Genomic DNA, 21,715 nt, shown 5'->3' on the forward strand with positions numbered 1-21,715 from the left:
GTTTACTTAAAGATAGACCTATAATTTATTTATTAAAAAGACCTAAAAATATTTCACAATTAGATAATCTATCTGATAGGGGAAAATTTGTTCACTTTTAAACTAATTTCTCCCTTTTTGTCATGGATGTACCACAGATAAATTTTTAGGCACAAAAACAATGGAAGAAGTCAAATATGTTTAAATTTTGGTTTTTCTTTACTTCAAATATTTATCTGTAGTCACATGAAGTCCAGCTGCTTCTTCTTTTTCAAAAAGTGTCTGTAGAGAAGAAACACTGTAAAATGTAGGTAACAAAATTTTATAATTATCTCAATTGTAGGGAATTAAAATCGTCAGAGAGTATGTTTAATAAAAAAAAAAGAATAGAAAAACTATTTAATGATTTTAAGTAATGTAAACTATTTTTTAATTAAAATTCAGTAACTGAATTCACCATAACTGCTATGGTGAATATTTTAGTCAAATGTAAAATTTCTCTGATAAATTCTTCATTTGGTTATTGTCCTATTTCACTTGTACAATAAGCACTGAATGAATAATTATAGTTATGCTAAAACATGCAAAAATATAGAATGAAATGTAAACTTTCATTTGAAAAACCCACTAATCTGAAACAGATAAAATTAATTTTTTTGTCAGGATTGAATTCTGTTGAAACTTTACAAAGTATGGTTTGAAGTTGTCAGTGGACTTTAACTATTTGAGTTTGTTGTTTCCAAGAATTAAATTAAAAAGATCTTCTTTGCATCTGTTTCTACCATGAAACCATCGGCATGTTCTTGTTTAATTTAATGGATGCTATCAGGATCTTGTTTTTTTTCAGTTTTGTAATCCTATCCAAAATCATTACACTGACTTGTAAAAAGTCCCAAAAATTGTTTTTTTTTTCAAAATCCAATTGTATAATATTTTAATCAAACTTACAACAATCCTGTTCTATTATTTAGCTGGTGTTATTTCTAGGAAACTTATAGAATTGTGTGGGCAAGATAAAATTTTCCCTTTAAACCTAAATATATATTAATCAAATACTACTTATGATTCAGCGACCATAAAATGGATCAAAGTGATGGACAAATAGTAGCACAAACCTTCCTGTGCAGAAGGTTGGTAGTTCATAGCCAGGTTGATAAATTATATTTTAACAACTAATATTATTGCCTTGATAATGTCAGTAGCTCCCATTAACAAAATATCCTGACCTAATGGCCCAAAGATTTAACTAGCTGCAGATATACTCATTACATGAACGAGTGATGCAGCTTCCTGCAGGTCTTGAGTCAAGAATGCTGAAACTTACACATTATCATATGACTTAATTAATGACCATTTCATCATTACTGACTCATTCATAATTATAATTGATATCAATTAGTGACCATAGGAAGAAAACACTTTCTATTTATTTTTAATTTCAAGCTTCTTACAATAAATAAGATGCTAAATTTTATTTATCAAAAAGTGAATAAATTTTTAATTTATATATATATATATTTCATATGTATATATTTTTTTCTTTTGAGAAAGTTTGCCCAAGTATTATCATGTATGTTAATAAGATCACATGCATTATTAAAATTAATTATTATAAATGAATGTCATCCTACCTTTAAAAAAAAAAAATAATTATTATTTATTGGAAAAAAAACAATATTCGTATTTTTCAAACCTGATGAAGAACTTTTTTTATGTTACTCAGCACAATACATTTCTGTTATCAGAAAGGGGCTTGCAATGCTTCCATCGCTATTTTTAATAAACTATTAGCCTACTGAAAAAAATTCTTTAATCAATTCATTTAAAATTTAATTAAAAGATTTTGTTTTATAGAAATATACTCTATTGATGATTTTTGAGTAATACTAATTAAAATATTTCCTAAATTTTCTGCTTGCTCATTTATCATCTAGAAATATGAGTAATACGTCCTCAGATAATAATTACAATCAGTTAATTTTTTTTATGTACTGTTTTTATTTGTTCAGTATCTTCATATATATATATAAGTATTATTTTGTTTATTTATTACTATTATATATTAATAATGTGAATTTTAATATAATTTTTTTTATTATTTGTTCGGGGACACTGATCAGAACAGTATTTCATCATTGTTTTTCTTCATCTATTGAAGAAAATGCTGGAGAACTTTTTTTTTGTAAAATTACATACCTAGTAGCCATTACTAACATAAACCATTCTAAGTAAAATTATGTGTGATCTGTATAATGTATTATTATGTGTTGATCAGAGTAAAAAACTTATTTATTTTGTAGTAGACTACTGACTGAGCTGACATCATATTGATACTGAAAACATAATACTGTATATATATTTGCATCATCATAAGCTTATATAAATCAGAAAACTCAGAATTAATGGTTAAGAAAGAATAATTTGAGTTAATTTAAAAAAAAAACAAACTATAAACCAAACTTAGTAATAAGTTTCATGTATATCTAAAAAATGTGTTTATTTCTATTAACTATGAAATTACTTGTAAGATATTCTTCAATATTATACACAAAAACTACAAGGATATATTTGCTGCAGTCCCATAACATTCAGAAGTGATATTAATTTTTGTAATGATAAAGTAAACCAAATTTTATAATAAAGATTTGTAAAAACCTTACTTCAAAACATTTTCACTCATCTTTAAGACTATTTTCACTGACAGATGCTACTGTTCTCATACGGGTGTCAGCTGATGTTAAGATGCTGACAGTTTTCTGATTACATTCTAAATATTTGTCTCCTTAATTAAGAAAAACAGCTACCAGCAATATCATCAGATGATGCCAGTGAGAGAATATAAAATTTTATTTATTTTTTCATCATAAATGTTTATATTTTTAAATTATTTTAGGACTTTTAGTTGCAATATAAAAAAAAAATCGTAGCATAGTTTCATAACTACTAAATATTTTTAATAATTTATTTCTATAAAATATTTTCAATTTTTAAAATACAACACTTTTCAGTGAAGTTACACTTTCTGCTTATACAGTTTTTTAAAGGATGAATTTATGAATCAAAATTGTGTCGGTAGAAGACAGAAAATTGTTATTGCAGCCATTCTCAAATTAAGCATTATTGTTAGAAATTTAAAGGGGCTAAATCATGGCTGTAGGCTAGTTGATGAAGAATTTCCCCATCCCAAATTTCCAAAATTTACACTGTATTTCAAGATATGTATAAAGTCAGCCATTGTGATACAAGTGAAGTATCCCTTTCATTGACATTTTATATTTTTAACATCTGAAAAGTGTCTTGCATGATGCCTAACAAAAGATTTTGATTTAATTTCACATCTTAAAAGAGTGTCGCACTGTGATTACTTCACCAAATTTGTTTAATTACCAGGACAAGATCTGCGAATATAAAAAGACATATTTCTTTGTTTGTTTGTTACACTTACTTTTACCATTATCAAATACACAACCACTGCAGCACACTTATTACATTAAGACTAAACTGCTTGTAAGTTCATAATGAATTTAATTTGTCCCTTTTGCCCTCGAAAATTGAATAATCATAATTCCTATTCAAAGACAGATATAAAAAAGTCATCATTATTAAACTACCTTCAATAGAAAAATAAGTGAACTAAAATGTGATTTTAGCTGCTGTGTCAAGCAGATAACATCAAAACTAAATGTTGTGAAAGAATTAACTCATATGTAGTATAGCAATTAAGTAGAAAAAACTTTTTTTTTAATTTTTTTTTTACTTTTACCTTATATTTATTTTATAAAAATTAGTCTTTTTTTAAAAAAGTTTCACTTTTTGTGACTTAATTTTAGATGACGTCAAACGTAACAGGAAGATATTAGTTGTTTATGATAACTGAATCAGAAGAAGTAAAATTATATTCTTTATTTCAAATTCATCTATGTCTTTGTAAATGTTGGGTTTTGGCTTACTCAGACATATGATCAGTTTTGTTTATATCTTCATTGTTCTCTTCTGTTTTATATAAGTTTTAATTAATCTCCTGTAGGACAAAATATATTATTATTGAACATAAAAATAATTATTTCATTTGTTTGCATAATAATCATTCAACGACGTAATATTCTGTTTTATTTTTTCTTGCTTCCTTCTGTTACTACTAATAATTTAACTAATAAGGAAGTATTTCTGTTGTTACACTTTAAGTTCATTTCAAATTTTTGTTGTTGACCTTATTTTAGCAAAAACCTTTTTCATTTAAAAGTCTTTTATTACTATATTATTCATTATGGCACACAACATTATTTAAACAAGAGCTGTTTACATCTACTTTTGACTACCGCACAACTGCTGATGCTGACTAATTATCCATTTGTCATAATCAATATGTATACCATAACAGATTGTCAAATAGGTCAAACTGTATTTGCAACAGGAATAATGAGAGATAGGAAAATAATTGGAGCTCAGTACAAAGAATCACTATTATAATTATTTTATTTTTTTTTTTACAGAGATGTTGCTTTTAATATTTTAGTATCATTAATCAAAATTACTCTACTTTCTCTAGACTGTTTATTTATTATTTATAATACATATTCTTACATGCAAATATAACTTAAAAATAACATTATTAATGTATTTAAATAGTTATGGTGTTATAATATTTATTATTATTATTTATAAATTTTTATTTTATTTTCTTTAATTTATTATTTTTTGTTGCAGATATTCCTAAAGGAACAATGGATTATAAATCAAATTCATCTTGCAGTAGTCCTTCAAAAATGGACATACAGAAAAACTCTGAAAGGTAATTACTGTAAAACTTAAAATCTATAACTTTTTTGTGTTTGTTATTTTTACTTTCTTGGTTTTTTTGTACTGTATAGTTATATAGTTTACTATATAAGGAAAGTATGTTAATTAGATCAAATTTTACATGCCAAGATTTTTTGTACTTGTCTAAGTTGGATGTAAATATGTGAGACTATTTTTTGCTTAATATTTCTATACCGGTTGGACTGATCCAGATGAAATTTGCCACAGTGGTTTTCTTATAAAAGGCACATTGATTCCATATAATTTTGCTGACAACTGATCAAGGATGAAAGGACATATAAACTTTATGGGTATCATATATCAGAATTTTTACTCAAATGGGAAGTAAACTTTTTTCATGTAATTTAAAGCCCCTTAGGTAGCTAAGATAAATATCTTAATTATCTGTGTTTGATTTTATTTAAACTCCTGTGAAGGATGGAGGGAACAAAAAACCCTTTTTTTCTTTTTTGATACTTAACTCATTCACATTCGAAGTTATTAATAAGAAGATAATATTTTGTAGAAATATGTCACTTTATTTATGTGATCTGGTCAGTTTCATTCAAGGATGGCAGATAATGAAACTGATTTTATTTTCCCTTCATTTCATTAGTTATTATTTTGTTTGATTGGTTGGATCATTCTATTTTTATGAAATTTTATATGTTGATTTCTGAATGTTGGTTAACGATGTCTTTTTTTTTTTTTTACTGTTGACTTAATTCACCATGATGCTTACAAAGAAGCTTATTTAACCAATTTTGGTTGCAACTGGAAGATATGGGGTCACCATGGGTCCTGTATCATAAATTTGACTAAAATAGAATATATTTTTTTTTTGTATGAGTATGTACTTACATGCTTTAAAATTCCACTTTAATTTTCCTCCTAAGTTATCTATAATTCTGATAACCAGAATTGCATAATTTATTGTTGGCTTTTATTGATAAGGAGACATCATGAGATAGTTCTATCATACTGTAAAATCAAGAGCCTTGTTGGGAATCAAGACTTTGAGTTGCTACTTAATGTTATCATGATGATACATATTAAGCTACCCACCCAGCCAGTACTATTTTTATTTTGTTGTTACTAAGAAAGAAAGTTTTGCTTATTCTAAATGACAGTAATGTCATTCAAGTTAAATGTTTCTTAAAAAATCTTCCTATTTAACAATCAATTGAAATGTAACTGTTAAAGTAAATGTTTAAATGTTAATATTTTAAATAAATTACTCTAATTACACGGATGTCCATTTTGTTTTTAATTTCATGAGTAAGTAATTTTCTATTCTTTTCTATTTCTTGTTTCTCATTCTTCCCGTTTAATTTTACAATTTGTTTAACATACACTGCTAAGCAGTGTATTATTTAAAGAAAATAATACTTGAAAAATAGATTTTATATATTTATTTTAAATTTATAAAAATAATTATATTAAAAATAGTATTTAACATACATAACCTTTTTTAAGTAATTTTTCTGTATTACAATATCAGTGTTAGATGTTTGGCATGTTACTTATCTTTTTTTGTTCCCACCAGTTAATTTAAGGTATTAAATTTGATTAAAAATAAAGTGGTATCTAAATAAAGCATATTCACTGCAAGGCAAGTAAAGATGTGGATGGCTAATTATTTTCTTTCTTTGTCCAGTTCTATTGAACAGTGAATGTGATAGTAAACATTTATTCTTTTACCTTACAGTAAATTTATTAAAAAATAAACGACAAAAACAATTCACCATTATTTATCGTTATGTATATTCAGTAATATCTTTTTTGTATGCAAAATAATTTCTGAAAGTTTAAACACTGTATTGTTTTGCTCTAGTACAGTACTTTTATTAATACTGTAATTAATACTCTTCAGTATTTATTGTGTATTAATGTATTATTTAAAAATACATAAAGGATTTTTTAATTGTAATTTTTAATTTGATAAAATTTTGTTTTATCTTTATAGATTAAGTTAGATTTTTGGTTTTTTGTTTTTTGGGGCACACAACAAAGGTTCATTATTAGCGCTTGAAAGCAGTGTTTCCACAATAAACAAACTAATTCTAAAAATTCATACTAATATTAGCTTACAGTCTCAGATTACTTGCAAGTTACAAGTTATTACTGGAAACATAATTGTGTAAAAATCCAGTCACGGCAAGATATTTTGGGTTACAGTATAACTTACCTTTATTTCTTTCTAGTAATTCGTTTTTTTTTTGTTTTTTTTTTTTTTATTAATCTGAGTGATACATAGTCCACATTAACTCAGATTATCAAGATTATAAACTGTATTAGATTTGACAAAATGATCAGAGTATAAGTTGTAATATATACAATAGAATTATATAAACTGTCATGAAACAAATGTAACTTCCTCATTCATTTTTTTTATTATATACTGAAAGACTTTTTTTGAAAAAAGATAATGTAATATCAGGTTATTCAGATGACCTAACCAGATTCATTAGGTCATTTATCATAAATAAATACATAGAATTACTTTGACCTTATTTTATTTTAAAGAATTGGTTTTACATGAATATTTATATTTGATGTTATGCACATAATTTGTGAACAGGATCCAAGAGATTGATAATTATGTAGGGTTCATAATACTGTCATTTAGATTATGGTTAGGTACAGTAATAGAGAAATGCAGAGATATTGTGAGAGAAAGAGAGGATAAGAGGTCTTAACACTATGTGTGTTACTGGATTAAGTCGTACAATGTTTCACTTCATCCAGTTACTATTTCTGTTTCTCTCTATCTTGTATAATCTTCTATCATTACATTTCACATGTCTAGTTCAAACAACCTAAAGTCCTTTGATGGTCTTTACACTTTGGTCTTTACACTTTAATGTAAACCACAACAGAACTAACATTACATTAATGCTAATGTAACTAATTCTAACTGTATAAATAACTAAATACTATGTATAATCTAGCTAGTGATAAATTAATTATCAGATTAACATCAGATAATCAGTATGACATTCAATGTGTCATTTGTTTTGCTTTTTTCACCGGTAGTAATGATAAATAATGAAGCATTGAACAATTTTATTCTGTATTAACAGAACCCATTACTGCAATTATTGGTTATCTCTTATTTAACAATATTTATGATCATCTTAATAACATAGATATTTACTGTGATATCTTTTCAGTGAATTTTTCTGATTTCAATGGAATTTTTTGTTTTATTAATTCCAAAGAAAAAGCTGTTTTGGCATTGAAATAAATTAATCAAAATAAAATAAATTAATAATAAATAAAATTATTTACAAAACAAAAATTTTATTAAAATCTAAAACTACTGATGGACATTTTGTTTTGATCATCTGTAAATACATAGCAATCAGTATAAAATAAACCAGATACTTTATATAAATAAATGAAAAAAATATTGTGATAAAATAATATATATGTATAATTAATAAATAATACTTGGGAAACAGTATAGTTATTATTGACCAAAAATTATGCAGTATTATTATAGAAAATCCCAGTCAAATTTAGTTTTAAAATTTTTGTAAATTGCTTAACTCAATTCATATTAGAACTGCTGTTATCTAAAATGAACCTGCCTAGTTCTTAGTTTGCCTAACAATTACTTTATTTGTTATTAGGTAGAAATACTACTTTTTTTGTTATTTGCACATAAGTATTGTCTATCAATAAATAATTAATTTATAATTATTCTTGTTAATATAACAAAAACCTACTTCTTTGGCTTAGTAGTAGCAGCTCGGACTTTCATTCACAACATCCCAGGTTCATATTCCAGTCAACATAGCATATTTCTTAAACTACAAAATTTCTACTCCATATTTTCAAGTACAAGCTTTGAGCTTATGTAATGAATTAATCATCAGCCAAAGAAATATATATAATAATATTTTATTATATATATTTAATAATATTTTATTATATATATTTAATAATATTTTATTATATATATTTAATAATTATTTTACTGTTAATTTATTTATTATTAATAAATCATTGTTTTATGTACAGTAACATTCTTGTACTGATCATATAATCCAATTAGGTTAGTATGTCTTTTTTTAAATATTTGAGCAGTTTCATTCGTGGGTTACATACAAGAGAAGTTACATTTTTTGTTTTTTTTCATCAGTTATTTTTTTTGCTTTATATCTTCAGGCTGAATTAACGGATTTTTATGAAATTTTTACAATGACTTCTGAATATGAATCATTGATGGCATTTAACTTTGGTTACAACTCGTCAGGGAGTTGAAGAGATATGATCATCGTGGATACCATATCTAAAAATTTTACTTAATTAATAGAATAATTTTTTTATATTATACTTTACTTACATACTTTTAATGTTCACTTAATTTTCCTCCTAGGTAATAATCTCTTGTTGGTGAAGTATCAGTAGCCAAAGTTGCATAACTTTTTTAGTTTTTAGAGTTGGTTGGCTTTTTGTTTTATTATGTTTGCTTCTAAATCATATATCTTCTAGAATAAATCTGAATCTTTATCACAATTTAGGAGATAAAGTGTAGATATCTTTTAAGAAGTTATTTTTCTTTTACAAGTAATACAGAATATTGTCATAAAAAGTATTTTTTGTATGCTAAAACATATTACCTAACTCACATGTAGTTAAATTTTTATGATTATTTTCTATATTAATAATGTGATTCAGAATTATATTTTTATTATTATTTTCTTTGGATGAGAAAATAAATTAAGTCAAGAAATTAAAAATAGTTTTTTACTTAACTGTTGATGGATAGGTTAAATTCTTAAAAAACATTAATAATGGTTAATTTCACTTTTAATATCCAATTAATTCATTTACTAGATTTATATGGAAAAAATAGTTTTACATATTGTAAGCTTAATTAATAGTCCTATTTTTATAGATTAATAAATTTCACTAAAAAATAATTAATTTTTTTTTATTATTGTTTTAATTTTGTACTCGCATCAAAAACAAACTAACATCTTACTTACTAGCCATTAAATTTACTGCCGACTTCAAACATTCAGATTTAAATAGGAATTAAAAACGTTTTTTTATATGTAACCTTAAGTGCATGTTTAGTCTGTTTTTTGAGCAACTTAATTTTAAATTATTTGGTATAACTTTTTTTTAAAGTACAGATAGGCCTGCAAAAAACAAGGCTTATATGACAAGAAATTCAAAAGATTGAAAACCTCAATATTGATAAAAAAAATTAGAAATGAAATACAGAGAAATATTATAAAAAGACTACACTAAGTGTACGAGTTCTCTAGAAGATAGGAAATTTCTCTCATCCTAAGTTTATCAATATTTTTTGTGAAATTTCAAGTGAAAATAGCTTGAGTGATACTGTATGACATTATATACCAAATACAAAGTTATTTTGTAAATTAGAATAATGTGTCAAGGCCTACCAATCATTACAGTAAAGCACCTCATTCTGTGATTTGGTCCAATAAGATTTTACATAGAAGACTCTAACATCGCTTAGAGTAAAGATATCGCTTAGTAAAAATCTTAAGTGCATTTTCAAGGTATAGATACAAACTGGAAATAACTTTGTTTGTAAGAATATACCATAATCAGTAGCATTACTTGGCAATTTATTATTTTCTTAATAGAATAGTCTTGGATTATTTCCATTGTTATTATTGTACATTGTGTCCTCCAAACTTGTGCACCATAACTTATAATCGCTGTAAAAACTCATTAAAAACCTCTAATTTTTCTACTAAAAGGAATTTCATTACTACAGATTTATTTATTGAAAACATTCACAATAAATTTATCATTACCTGATTTTTCTTCAAGGCGTTGTTTACATCTTGTTGAAAATATGGCATTTATATTAATTAAGAATTGATTTCTTTGATTTTATATTCCTTACCCCATCACTTCTATCTGAATCATTTACTACCATTTTTAAATACCATTATTTTGGACTTCATTAAATTCATTACTTTTAAATGTAAATTTGTAATTTTCTGATTACGTATTAATCTCATTGTATTTTGAACAATGTAAAACTGTATTGACAAATTATTGTATTAATTTCATTGTATATTTTTGATGTTTTTAATTTTTAATATAAATCTAGTACTATTTAATATTTACTATTTTTTCAATGGAGATTATTGTTGAAAAAAAAAAAAATATATATATAATAAAATAAAATTTTAAGTGGTAAACAAAGATTGCAATATATAAAACAGATAATTGAAGACATAGAAATAGGAGATATACTGAATTTGAATAAAAAAATAGTCATCTATGGCAACTTTATATAACAATCAGTTTGATGCCCCAAAAATACATTGATTACTCACAGAGTCTGATAATAAGAAGTATACTAAAACATTATACACATTAATTTATTTTCATTAATTTAATTAATGTTTTTAATTCATATACAAATTGATTTTTTAGTAATGGACAGTGTAATTTGCCAGGATTTTTATGGTTTAATGCCCTTCAAATCTACAAAGAAAATATAGTATGAAAACTTACAGAGTATAAAAAGTACCATACCTGACCTGTGTTGAAACCCAGGGCTGTCGAATGTAAGACAGAGATTGCTACTACTTTGCCTCGGAGGTTGATTGGCGATAATAATTGATTATCAACTGTTAACATGTTAAAGGCATAAACAATATTGTTTTATATTGTTTATTTATTGTTTTTTTTATTTTTTATCTACAGATGTTCATTAGGATTTGGTCCACCAGTACCAGTTTTACCTGTAAGAAATAATTTACGAAGACCAGGTTCAACTCATCATTTTCCACCACCAAGGTTTCAATTTCAGAAAAGTTTTGCTTCACGATGCACTTGGAAATGTACTGCAATAGTATTTATAATTTTATCGCTTGTTCTCACAGCAGCTCTAACATATGTTTCAAGTAAGTTTTTTATTTATTTATTTAAAATATTTTAATTAATAACAATAGACAATAAATGCAAATAATTTATTACAAATTTCACATAGCATATTTTTGTATTGTGTTTATTTAGTCTTATTAGTTTTATTGTTTAATGTACACCCTAATTTTTTGAATCTTGTTTTTTTTTAATTTTCCATGCATAACAATTTAAACATTCTTATTACTATTCACTGAGAAAGGATGCAATGTTTGGCGATCTTTTACATAATAAAAAATATAGAGGTATTGAAGGACAATAAATATATAATACATATATTGTAGCTTGTACAAACTGTTTAAAATGTAAATGTAGGTATGTAGTCACATAGATTTATGAAAGGAGTTCAAGAACAACAGTCAGTATATTATTATGCGGTAAAAACATTCTTTGCATTGTCACTGTCAGTCATAACATAAGGAAAAAGCATAAGTCATACAACAAAAAGTAATTGAAAATAGAGTTGAATGAAAAAATGAATGATTGTCACTTAGTACTACATCTATTGACTATACAGAATAGTAAATTAATAAACTTTGCATAATAGCTATTTCAATCATTTACTTCTTCTTTACTAATAATTAAATTATTTTCTTTAGAAATGAACATCATTATTGTGAAATATTAATGTAATGTGTAATCACACAATTTTAAAATCAAATGTACCCAAAGCATCAGTACAGATATGTAAGTACAGTTGTGATGTGCAATGATCTTAATGAGGTCAGCATGCCAACAAACATCTGCGTACATTGAGACATGTTATATATATATTTGTCACTACACATCTGTGATTTCAAATATGTTCTACCTTTTCAAGGTAGAACAGAGAGGTAACATCATATTCTGCATCCACCTCGAAAAAATTTCATGGTGGAAACATTTAAAATGATCTACCAGGCTTATATCATTAAGCCTGGGTAATTAAGTTAAAGGTGATTGAGTCTTCCATCATCAGATCACTGCTCCCTATACAGCTTTACATTATACATAAATTTGGTTGTAACAAAGCGATAGTTGCTCCAAATCCTTCAAATCGCTGGATTTGATCTCCTGTGATGTTTTCTTTACTCCACAATAAAGCGTCACCATTTTGAGTAAGTAAAAGTGATCCAATATGGGTACATTACACACTTTAAGACTAGGCTTCCTCAGAGTATGCCAACAATTAGAGAAATGCTGGATCTTCATAATTGTATAAAAGGACTCCTTTAATGTAGATGGTAATTTTTTAATAAAAAGTCTGTTTGTTTTATTGTATGAATGATTATTTTATTGTCTCTTTCGAAAGCATGATGTAGACTTGGAGAATCTGGAAGTTTTTCAGGTTTAAAGAAAACATTGTTTGTATTTTATTTTCAGTCTTTTTAATCATAAATTTTAAATTGTTAGCAAAGTGATTAATTATAATAATTTTTGAATATAGGTTCTTGAATGTAATTTGAAAATTATAAAAAAAGTTCACGATCTCAATTTATACAATGTCTTCCAGTTTAAAAAAAAATCTGTGAAATATTATTGTAGAAAATATAAATGTAAATAATATTGCAAAATATCAGTATAACCTTTTTTACACCTAATCATGGAAAATAGTTTCACTTGAATAACATTAACATTTCATTTAAAAATTGATATTTTACAGTTTTTGTTTTTTCCTCCACATTTAATGTTTTTGCAAAGATCTCTCTGCTTTGTCAAAACACTTTTTTTTAATAAAATATAATGTAAAATATAAAATATTTATTGACCAGGTCAATGATATTGATTTTATATATATATATATAAAAAACTATTATACTTTTTGTTTTGTTATTGAATTTCAGTCATTTATGTTGTGTTAAAAAATAAGTGAATTAAATAAAGTTAATTGTTAAATGGTCCAAAGGGCAAATATTGAGAATATAGTCACTTTTTAATATTGAATTAAATAGGGTACACAGCTATATTATACTCGGCTTTTAATTTTATTTGTATTCCATATTATATATCAATGTGCTTAGGTTACATTTATTAAAAGGACTTTTTCTCATTTTATCTTTTATATATATATTTTTTTAAATTTTAAGATACTAAAATATGAGTGGTCTTTAATATGGTTACGTAATTTATGTTACAGTGGCAAATCTATTACACTGGACATACAGTAAAGCGCCATGCAGTGTTTTAGTCGAAGAAGAAAATTCAGAAACATTATTAAAAGCATTACCTGAAACTGCAAGCAGAAATTCTTCATCTTCATCTAATAGATCAAGACCTTCACAATCATCAACAACGACTCCAGGAGGTATGAAAGAATCATCGAAAGTAGTACGAAGAATTCGTAGAGACGTTGAACCCAAGCATGCTGTTATTGTTGGTTCTGATTCGTTGAGTGTTGTAGATGTCGATGGTTTGCATGATTATGTACCTGCTGAAAATGTAGAAAAAAATAGTAAAACTAATGTTTCACTGCATGAAAAAAAAATTATTTTATCAACCACAGCACCTAATAGTAGCATTAGATTTGATTTCAATAAAGAACCTATCGTTAATCCTTTTGGTAAAGTGCATGACATCAGTCACCCGCATTCATTTATTAATAGTTCACGTATAACTTCTTTTAATGTGGATAAAGTACCTAATAACACCAGTCACCAAAGTTCAAGCTTTTTTAAATTAAATACCTCATCCGTAATTAACAAATCCAAAAATAATAATAATAGTAATACTAATTTTGTTAATGTTACCTCTACACATTTTATTGAAAATTCAAATCTTGTTGTTACTAATAAAACACATATTTCTTCTGTTTTAACAAAACTACCTACTTATCAACAAAATAACAATAATAAAAGAATTAATGATAAAGATAAAGAAGAAATAGATAACTTACGTTCAATGATATTATCGGAAAAACCATTTGAAAAAGTCGTTTATCATGATTATAGAGAAACATTAAAAAGGAAAAACGATAACAGGTATTTTGATTTAACATTACAAGGTGGTTCAAAAAGAAAATCATATCTGAATGATAATAATTATCAAAATGATCAAGAAGTTCCAGTTATAATTAATAGTGAAGGATCTTCTTCACATCCATTAACTAAGTCAGGAAAATTTTCCTCAGGTTTTTTTTCAAATCCGGCAATATTTCATAGAAATTTTATGAAGAATTCTAATAGCAATATTAATAATAAAGGTACCGTCAACAGTGAAACTGGAAGAAATGTCAAAAGAGATGAAAGTAATAGACATCCATTATATTTCCATACTGTAAAAAGTAATAATCACGAAATAAAATCTGAAGCAATTAAAGATGCAAGTCATAATGATCATTTGATTCATTCATGGAATAAAAAATATAAGCACTCTCCTGAATATTCATATGGACAAGATTTTGAAGAAATTATTACAATTAAACACATAGATGATGATAATGAAAATATAAACAATAAAAAAGTTAAAGATAATACAAGGAACTCAAGAAAAGAATATGATTTTAATAGAAATAATAATGATGATGTAAAAAAGTTGCACGAAATAACTACAACTTTACCTAATATGTTTTTGCATGAAAATTTTACATTTTATGGCAATAATCATAACAAAAGTGTGAATAAAAATTTGTTGAATGGAATTTACAGTAATATTAATAATAATAGTAATAACAACAATAATGTGTTAAGCCTAACCTTACCTGCTGCTTCCTCGCATGCAAAAAGAGTTTTTGTTAACGTAACAATATCTACACAAGATAATGATAATATTAATAATATCTATAATACAATAAGTCAAGAAAAACCGGTTTATACATTATCTATTTCTGTACCAACCGGTAGTAATGATAATATTAATATACATCCTGAAAATTATATATCTAAAATAGATAAAATGAAACCAACAACAGAAACTACTACGTTACAAACACCAACTACTCCAGTTATATTAACTAATAGTAAAACAACTAATATACCTGGTTATAAATTGTGGGGCGGAGAGTGTGAATGTTCTTGCCCGTGTCTTGCTGATTATAATAAAAAAAATAATAATGAAGGTGATACAGATTATGATTTTGATCTTGATAATGATTATAACAATACTAATAATAGTATAAATAATAATAGTAATTATAGCAATAATAATAGTAATGAAACTGAATATAAATCATTTACAGGTTATGAAACTTCAACTGATATCACTACTTATAGTAATATCTTTAATTCTTCTTTAACAAATTCCAAAGAAGAACTTCTTGATAATGATTTGAATATTACTGATGAATTGAATATTAACAATACTGATAAATATTCTGATTTTATGACAACTACCGATAGTGAGTTTGATAATAATATATTTACTTCTGTCGATGATGATTTTTTTAGTTCTTCTCCATTAGTCCCTGATTTTTCAGAAGATAATACAACTCATTTTGAATTAGATAATAACAGTACTATTGTGGATAGTAGATATAATATCAGTATTGAAGAATTTATTAATTCTTCAACTACTGAAGAGCAAGTGACAATATCAACAACAACAGTAAATGAAGTCAAAGAAGATGATGAAAAGCCAAAATTGTCTTTAATAGATGAAGATTATGAAGATACTACAGAAACCTTGGCTACAAAAGCACCTGATGTGTGTGTGTGTCCTACTGCTCCACCTCCTGCTGTACTTATACTCGAAGGTAGGTTTAATAATTAAATTTTAAAATCTTGTTTTGTTGTTTTTTTTTAATAATAAATTAAATTTCAATGGTATGTTTAAATCTTTAAAACAATGTTTTTTAGTTAACGCTATTGGTTTTAAGATAACATTTTATTTATTTATCAACATGTAGAGAACATTTTATGTTTCAATGCTTTATTCCTTACATTGATAATGTTTTTCACAACCAGTATAAAATCTCTACTTTATCCCCTCTCCTTGGGATTAAATCAGATTAAATAAGCACAATCATGTTACATAGTTTTTTAACGTATGTATTTTTTGTGTGTATTCACATACAATCTTTCTCTTACGTCCTAACTTTTAAATTGCCATACCAATAAAAACCACTATAATTGGAACATTTTTAAGAGAATCAGATTTTTTTTGTATAAGATTTGAGATATGTATAAGAATATAGAATGAAAATTTTATAGAATATGAAAAATGTTACATCTAACTGGGATTTGAGCCTAAGAACATCCAAATGAGAATGTCACATTTATACAATGTCACATTACCTATGATTGGATATCTTTGGGAGTGTACTTTCCTAATTTTTTCAAATTTTTTAAGTTAGCACCAAACTAAGGGTTAGTAAAATTGTTATCTATTTTTTACAGCAGTTTAGGTTTTATATGAGTTTTTTAATTTTTTATATTACCTCATAATTTATGTTTTGTTAATTTTAAACATTATCTACAAACAGATGAGTAAACATAGCTGCTTGTAAAATGTCTTTCCCATAAAAAAGGATGGTGCATAGGTTTGTTTTTTTGATGTATGTGCTCACATTTTTATTTTAGCTGCTGCAAAGTGGACCATGTGGTGCGCTGGGCAGCTGCGTGCAGCACACGAGGAATTCATTCATTTGAACAACTTATAATTCTTTATACAAAGAATTTATCTAAAATTATATGTGTGTTTTGGGGATAAATAAGGAAAACACTGGGTTTTAGAGCTGCGTTAAAAATCACAACTCAAGAAACAGCAAAAAGAAATGTTCAGGATTTTAAAGCTTTTCATTGTAAAAGTTTTTGTTGTTGTCAGTATGCTAAATTCATGAACATTATTTAGTTACAGTTGGCAAAAACATTTAACAAAATCATATATAATGAAACATAAACCATATAACATTTTTACAGCAGGCCGTAACATTTATGTTACGGCTTTCTTCTAGTCAATCTATTAAAAAAAACCAAATCCAACATTTTTTTTTACAAAAACTGATTTATTAAATGTAACAATTACCATTTTCATTCTTTCTTCATACTGTTTTATTTTCTATATTATTATTTCCTTACAAGTTTTACAGTAAATCAGTGAAATATTTTCATTAAAATGCAAAAATTTGACTAATAATACTTTACTACTTCTGATATTATTTCTGCTTTTTAATTTGTTTTTTTTTATTAACTGTAAAAATGTCAAATAGTAAGTTTTAATATATTTGCTAATGTAGAATTATTTAAGTAAATGTTTAAATAGAATACGTTGTCATTAAAAAATGAATAATTAGCTAACCTAACGTAATTGTTTATTACAGTTTTTATGTAATAAACATTAAAACTACGTATCTTTAATAAATCAGGTAATATAGGTTTTTACATTCATTAATGTTTATAATAATTTCTATCTTTTATTTTAATCTTTGCATGTTTTTTTTTTATTAGTTAATGTATGAGAAAAATTTTCATGTTTCTCAATTTATTAAATTAATTATATTTGTGGTTATGGTGTGTTTTTTGTGGGTTTTTATTTCTGTGACTGGTTTATTAATTGATTGTATTTTATTATGCACTTACTCATAATTAATAATGGATTATTTGCATTTTCTATTTTTTTTCTGCATTGTATTTTTTGTATAATTGTGATTATTAGTAATATAAAAATGGATTGTAATTCAATGCTTAATGAGGTAGATTTGTATTGTACTTTTTGTTGCATTTATTGGTAATTTTATGCTTTATGTGTGGTAATAAGAATAACAATATTTTACTAGTTATGGTTTTTTTGTCTATTCATGATATCTGCTATTTATTTTTGTTGTTTATTAATTGTTTTACTTATCTGAAATCGTACAGATTAAAACTTTGAAAATTTGTGAATGAGTTTGCTACTTTACAGTTTTATTTAAATCTTATTTACTTCAGTTTAAGTAGTTTTGTTATATTAATTTAAAAAAGCCATTTATTTTATTATTGATTTGTGAAAATTGTAATTTTTTGATTTTATTCAAAAGGAATTAATTTTTTTTAAAATCAAATGTATTGGAATGATCTAATAATTTTGGATAACTGAAGTATTATTTTTTCAGTTATATCTTATAGTCAATATATTATCAAACTTTGGGTTTTTTTTTTTTATAAAATCATTTCGTATTCACAGGTAATGGGATGAAAATAATAACTGATGAGATAATAGTTAAAGATGAATATTTTAATTGAAAAATTATTTGATTAGCAACATATTATAAAAAAATTTTAAACATGCCATTATTATATAGAATAATAATATATAATTCAGACTTCAGTAGCATCTATTGTAACGTAATACATTTATATCTTATGAAATTGTACAGAATAAAATAGGGAATTCTTCCTTCAGTTTTAAACATGCTATGAATGTCACAGCTTATATTCTATTCTTAAGTTATAAATAATATTCTAAAGTTATAAAAATATCCACCATTATTAATGGTGTGCTATTTACACAGATCTTGATTGTCATCAAGATCTTATGACACTTATTTCATAAGTGTCATGAAAAAACTTAAAAAATTATAAATCTTAATTGAAAAATTTTAATGAAAAATAAAACATATTGTAATTAGTACATTAGTAGTAGTAGACTGTATTTAATTACACTATAGATATTTTTAAATTCTCTTTAAAGATACATATAAATAGTTATACCAACTAATTAATAATTATAAAGTAATTATACTTATATAAAGTAATTACTTTATATAAGTTATTTTATTGATGATACTACATTTTTTTTAATTCTTAATTTTTGGGAGCAATTTACTTCATAGATTGAAGTAAATCATATTTTTTTGTTTGCAGTGAATGACTGCTTATTATCATCATTGTGATTTTAATCTACAACGAAGCTTCCTTTAAAAAATTGTCACAGTCATTCATTAATTCATGATAAAATTTCACTAAACAAAAGTATTAAAAAGTTTTTTCACTAGGACAGCTGATATTCCAAGATTCTTCAAGTTTAATAAATTTAGATTCCAAACACCATTTGTCAGTATTCAAAAACTGTACTTGATATATAATTTTTTATCAACATCTGAAAAATAAGTTTTTCAAACCTCTTTCATATTTATTATGTTGTTCTGTTTTAATTATTAATTGTATACTTATTTATTTTTTATAAATAATAGGAGCTAAAACATTCCCAGCAAGATCGTTTCCACCAGATGGAACAACATTTTCACAAATAATTCTGGGTCAGAAATTAACAAATGAAATTGCACCTTACAGTTATTGGAATATGCAATTTTATCAGTCAGAAGCTGCATATGTTAAATTTGACTATAATATTCCAAGAGGAGCTAGTATAGCTGTTTACGGAAGACGAAATGCATTACCAACGCATACACAATATCATATTTTAGAAGTATTAAGCGGTTTTAAAGCACGTACTACTAGAGCCTCTCATGTAAGTATATTAACTGTTAAAATTTTAACTATTAAAAATTTTATTCATTTAACTAGCCATGAAATCATTTTTCAACCGGTTCTATATAAAACAATTAATTGACAATAATGAATAGACAATAATCATTCTTTATCAATTATACTTTTTTTTTTAAATCTTCATCAAAGGAGATTTTACACGATATTCTATTCTACTCCTTTTTAAATGTTATTTGTAGTAATAAAATGTTGCCCTAAAACATTAATTATATTAGTTTTTTAATTATGTTAGTTTCTTTTTTCTTCTTTTTAACATTATAATTAATCACATTTAAGGTTTTAAAATAGTTCATAAAAGTTCTGGTTACTAACAAATCTTGTATCTTACTTCAGCAGTATATTCTGTCTATAAACAAATCCACTCCTGTCAAACCACGTAATGCCATAAATAAAATAACATATAAACAAGAATTCAATGGAATTATAACATAAACCCTTAAAAAATTATCAGTAGGAAAGGATACAGGATATGGGAAAGAAGTGATAATGATGGTAAGGGATGATCTACAATCACAGAGGTGAAGAGAAAGTTAGCTCCTTTTCAGATAGTAAGTATTCTCATCCAACCCACAATCCCTCAAGAAATTGAGGATCTAGGATTTGACCAACATATTACTGATCATTGATTTTGTGTAGTGTAGCTTAAATATATCTGTGATTAATTTATTTTATCTCAAGATATTATATCTTGTACTCCTTTTACATGCGGTAACACTCTGGTTCCAGGTCTTGACTAAAACTTAATACAAACTTCTGAAATTAGATACAACATAAACTTTAAATAGATACTGGAATCAGAATATTTTTTTTACCCTGATGATTTCGCTACAAAAGCTTGAAGGTTACGCGTGGGGTTGGAAATGTAGTGTATAAAAAATGCCAAGCCTGACCGGGATTTAAACCCGGGACATCTGGATGAAAGGCAGAGATGCTACCACTCTGCCACCAAGATCAGTTAAATTTTGTTTTGTAATTGTCATTAAGAAATTTCATATGTTCGAAGTATTTATGGGTCTCATTATAACAGGTGTCATGTTATTTACTCTTCAACTACAGTAACTATTTGTTTGATAATATGCATGTGATGTCACAGTTTAAAATTTCTGACATTCAAATGGATTAAACTATCAAAAAATGTCTCGGTGACATTATATTTGCTTGAAAAGATATTTAATGAAACAGTAATCAAAAAACACATGTCTTTGAATAGTACAAATGTTTTGTTGGTTTCGTATTAGTGTTATTGACAATGGTAATGATGATGATCTTCCCTCATGATGCCTTTCTACTGCATCAAATGATAAACATATTAGAAGAATAAATGTCTATAGAAAGTTGCTAGAGTATTCTTTGAGTATTCTTCACAGTAATCAAAAAATTCATTGTATTTATCAGTCTGTTGTTTCAAATTTATTGTCTGCAGATTAAAAAAAAAAGACCAGTGACAATGAAAAAAGGTCTATCACTATGACTTTAAAATAGACATTTTCTGAATAATATAACCACTAGAGTGTTTTTTTATATAATTGCTTACAAAACATCAGTTGTCTAAAATGAAAATCAATATTTTCTTCTGAGACACAGAAATTTGGTCTGTAATATAAAAAAAT

The 21,715-nt window shown here is 25.4% G+C and overlaps 1 protein-coding gene across 3 annotated transcripts in view; it reads left to right on the forward strand.

Moving 5' to 3' along the window:
- Ten-m (teneurin transmembrane protein Ten-m) overlaps positions 1-21,715 on the forward strand; it is an 887,841-nt gene that overhangs the window by 786,201 nt on the left and 79,925 nt on the right. For 2 of the 3 annotated variants that reach the window (XM_075378109.1, XM_075378111.1), the window contains 5 exons: positions 4,687-4,771; positions 11,488-11,687; positions 13,823-13,990; positions 15,860-16,372; positions 19,790-20,067. In XM_075378109.1, coding sequence (XP_075234224.1) covers positions 4,687-4,771; positions 11,488-11,687; positions 13,823-13,990; positions 15,860-16,372; positions 19,790-20,067 — 1,244 coding nt within the window. The remainder of the gene's footprint in view (positions 1-4,686; positions 4,772-11,487; positions 11,688-13,822; positions 13,991-15,859; positions 16,373-19,789; positions 20,068-21,715) is intronic. The other variant, XM_075378112.1, reaches the window with a different exon arrangement.

The sequence above is a fragment of the Lycorma delicatula genome, chromosome 11, assembly GCF_047948215.1.
Source record: "Lycorma delicatula isolate Av1 chromosome 11, ASM4794821v1, whole genome shotgun sequence".
Lineage (NCBI taxonomy): Eukaryota > Metazoa > Arthropoda > Insecta > Hemiptera > Fulgoridae > Lycorma > Lycorma delicatula.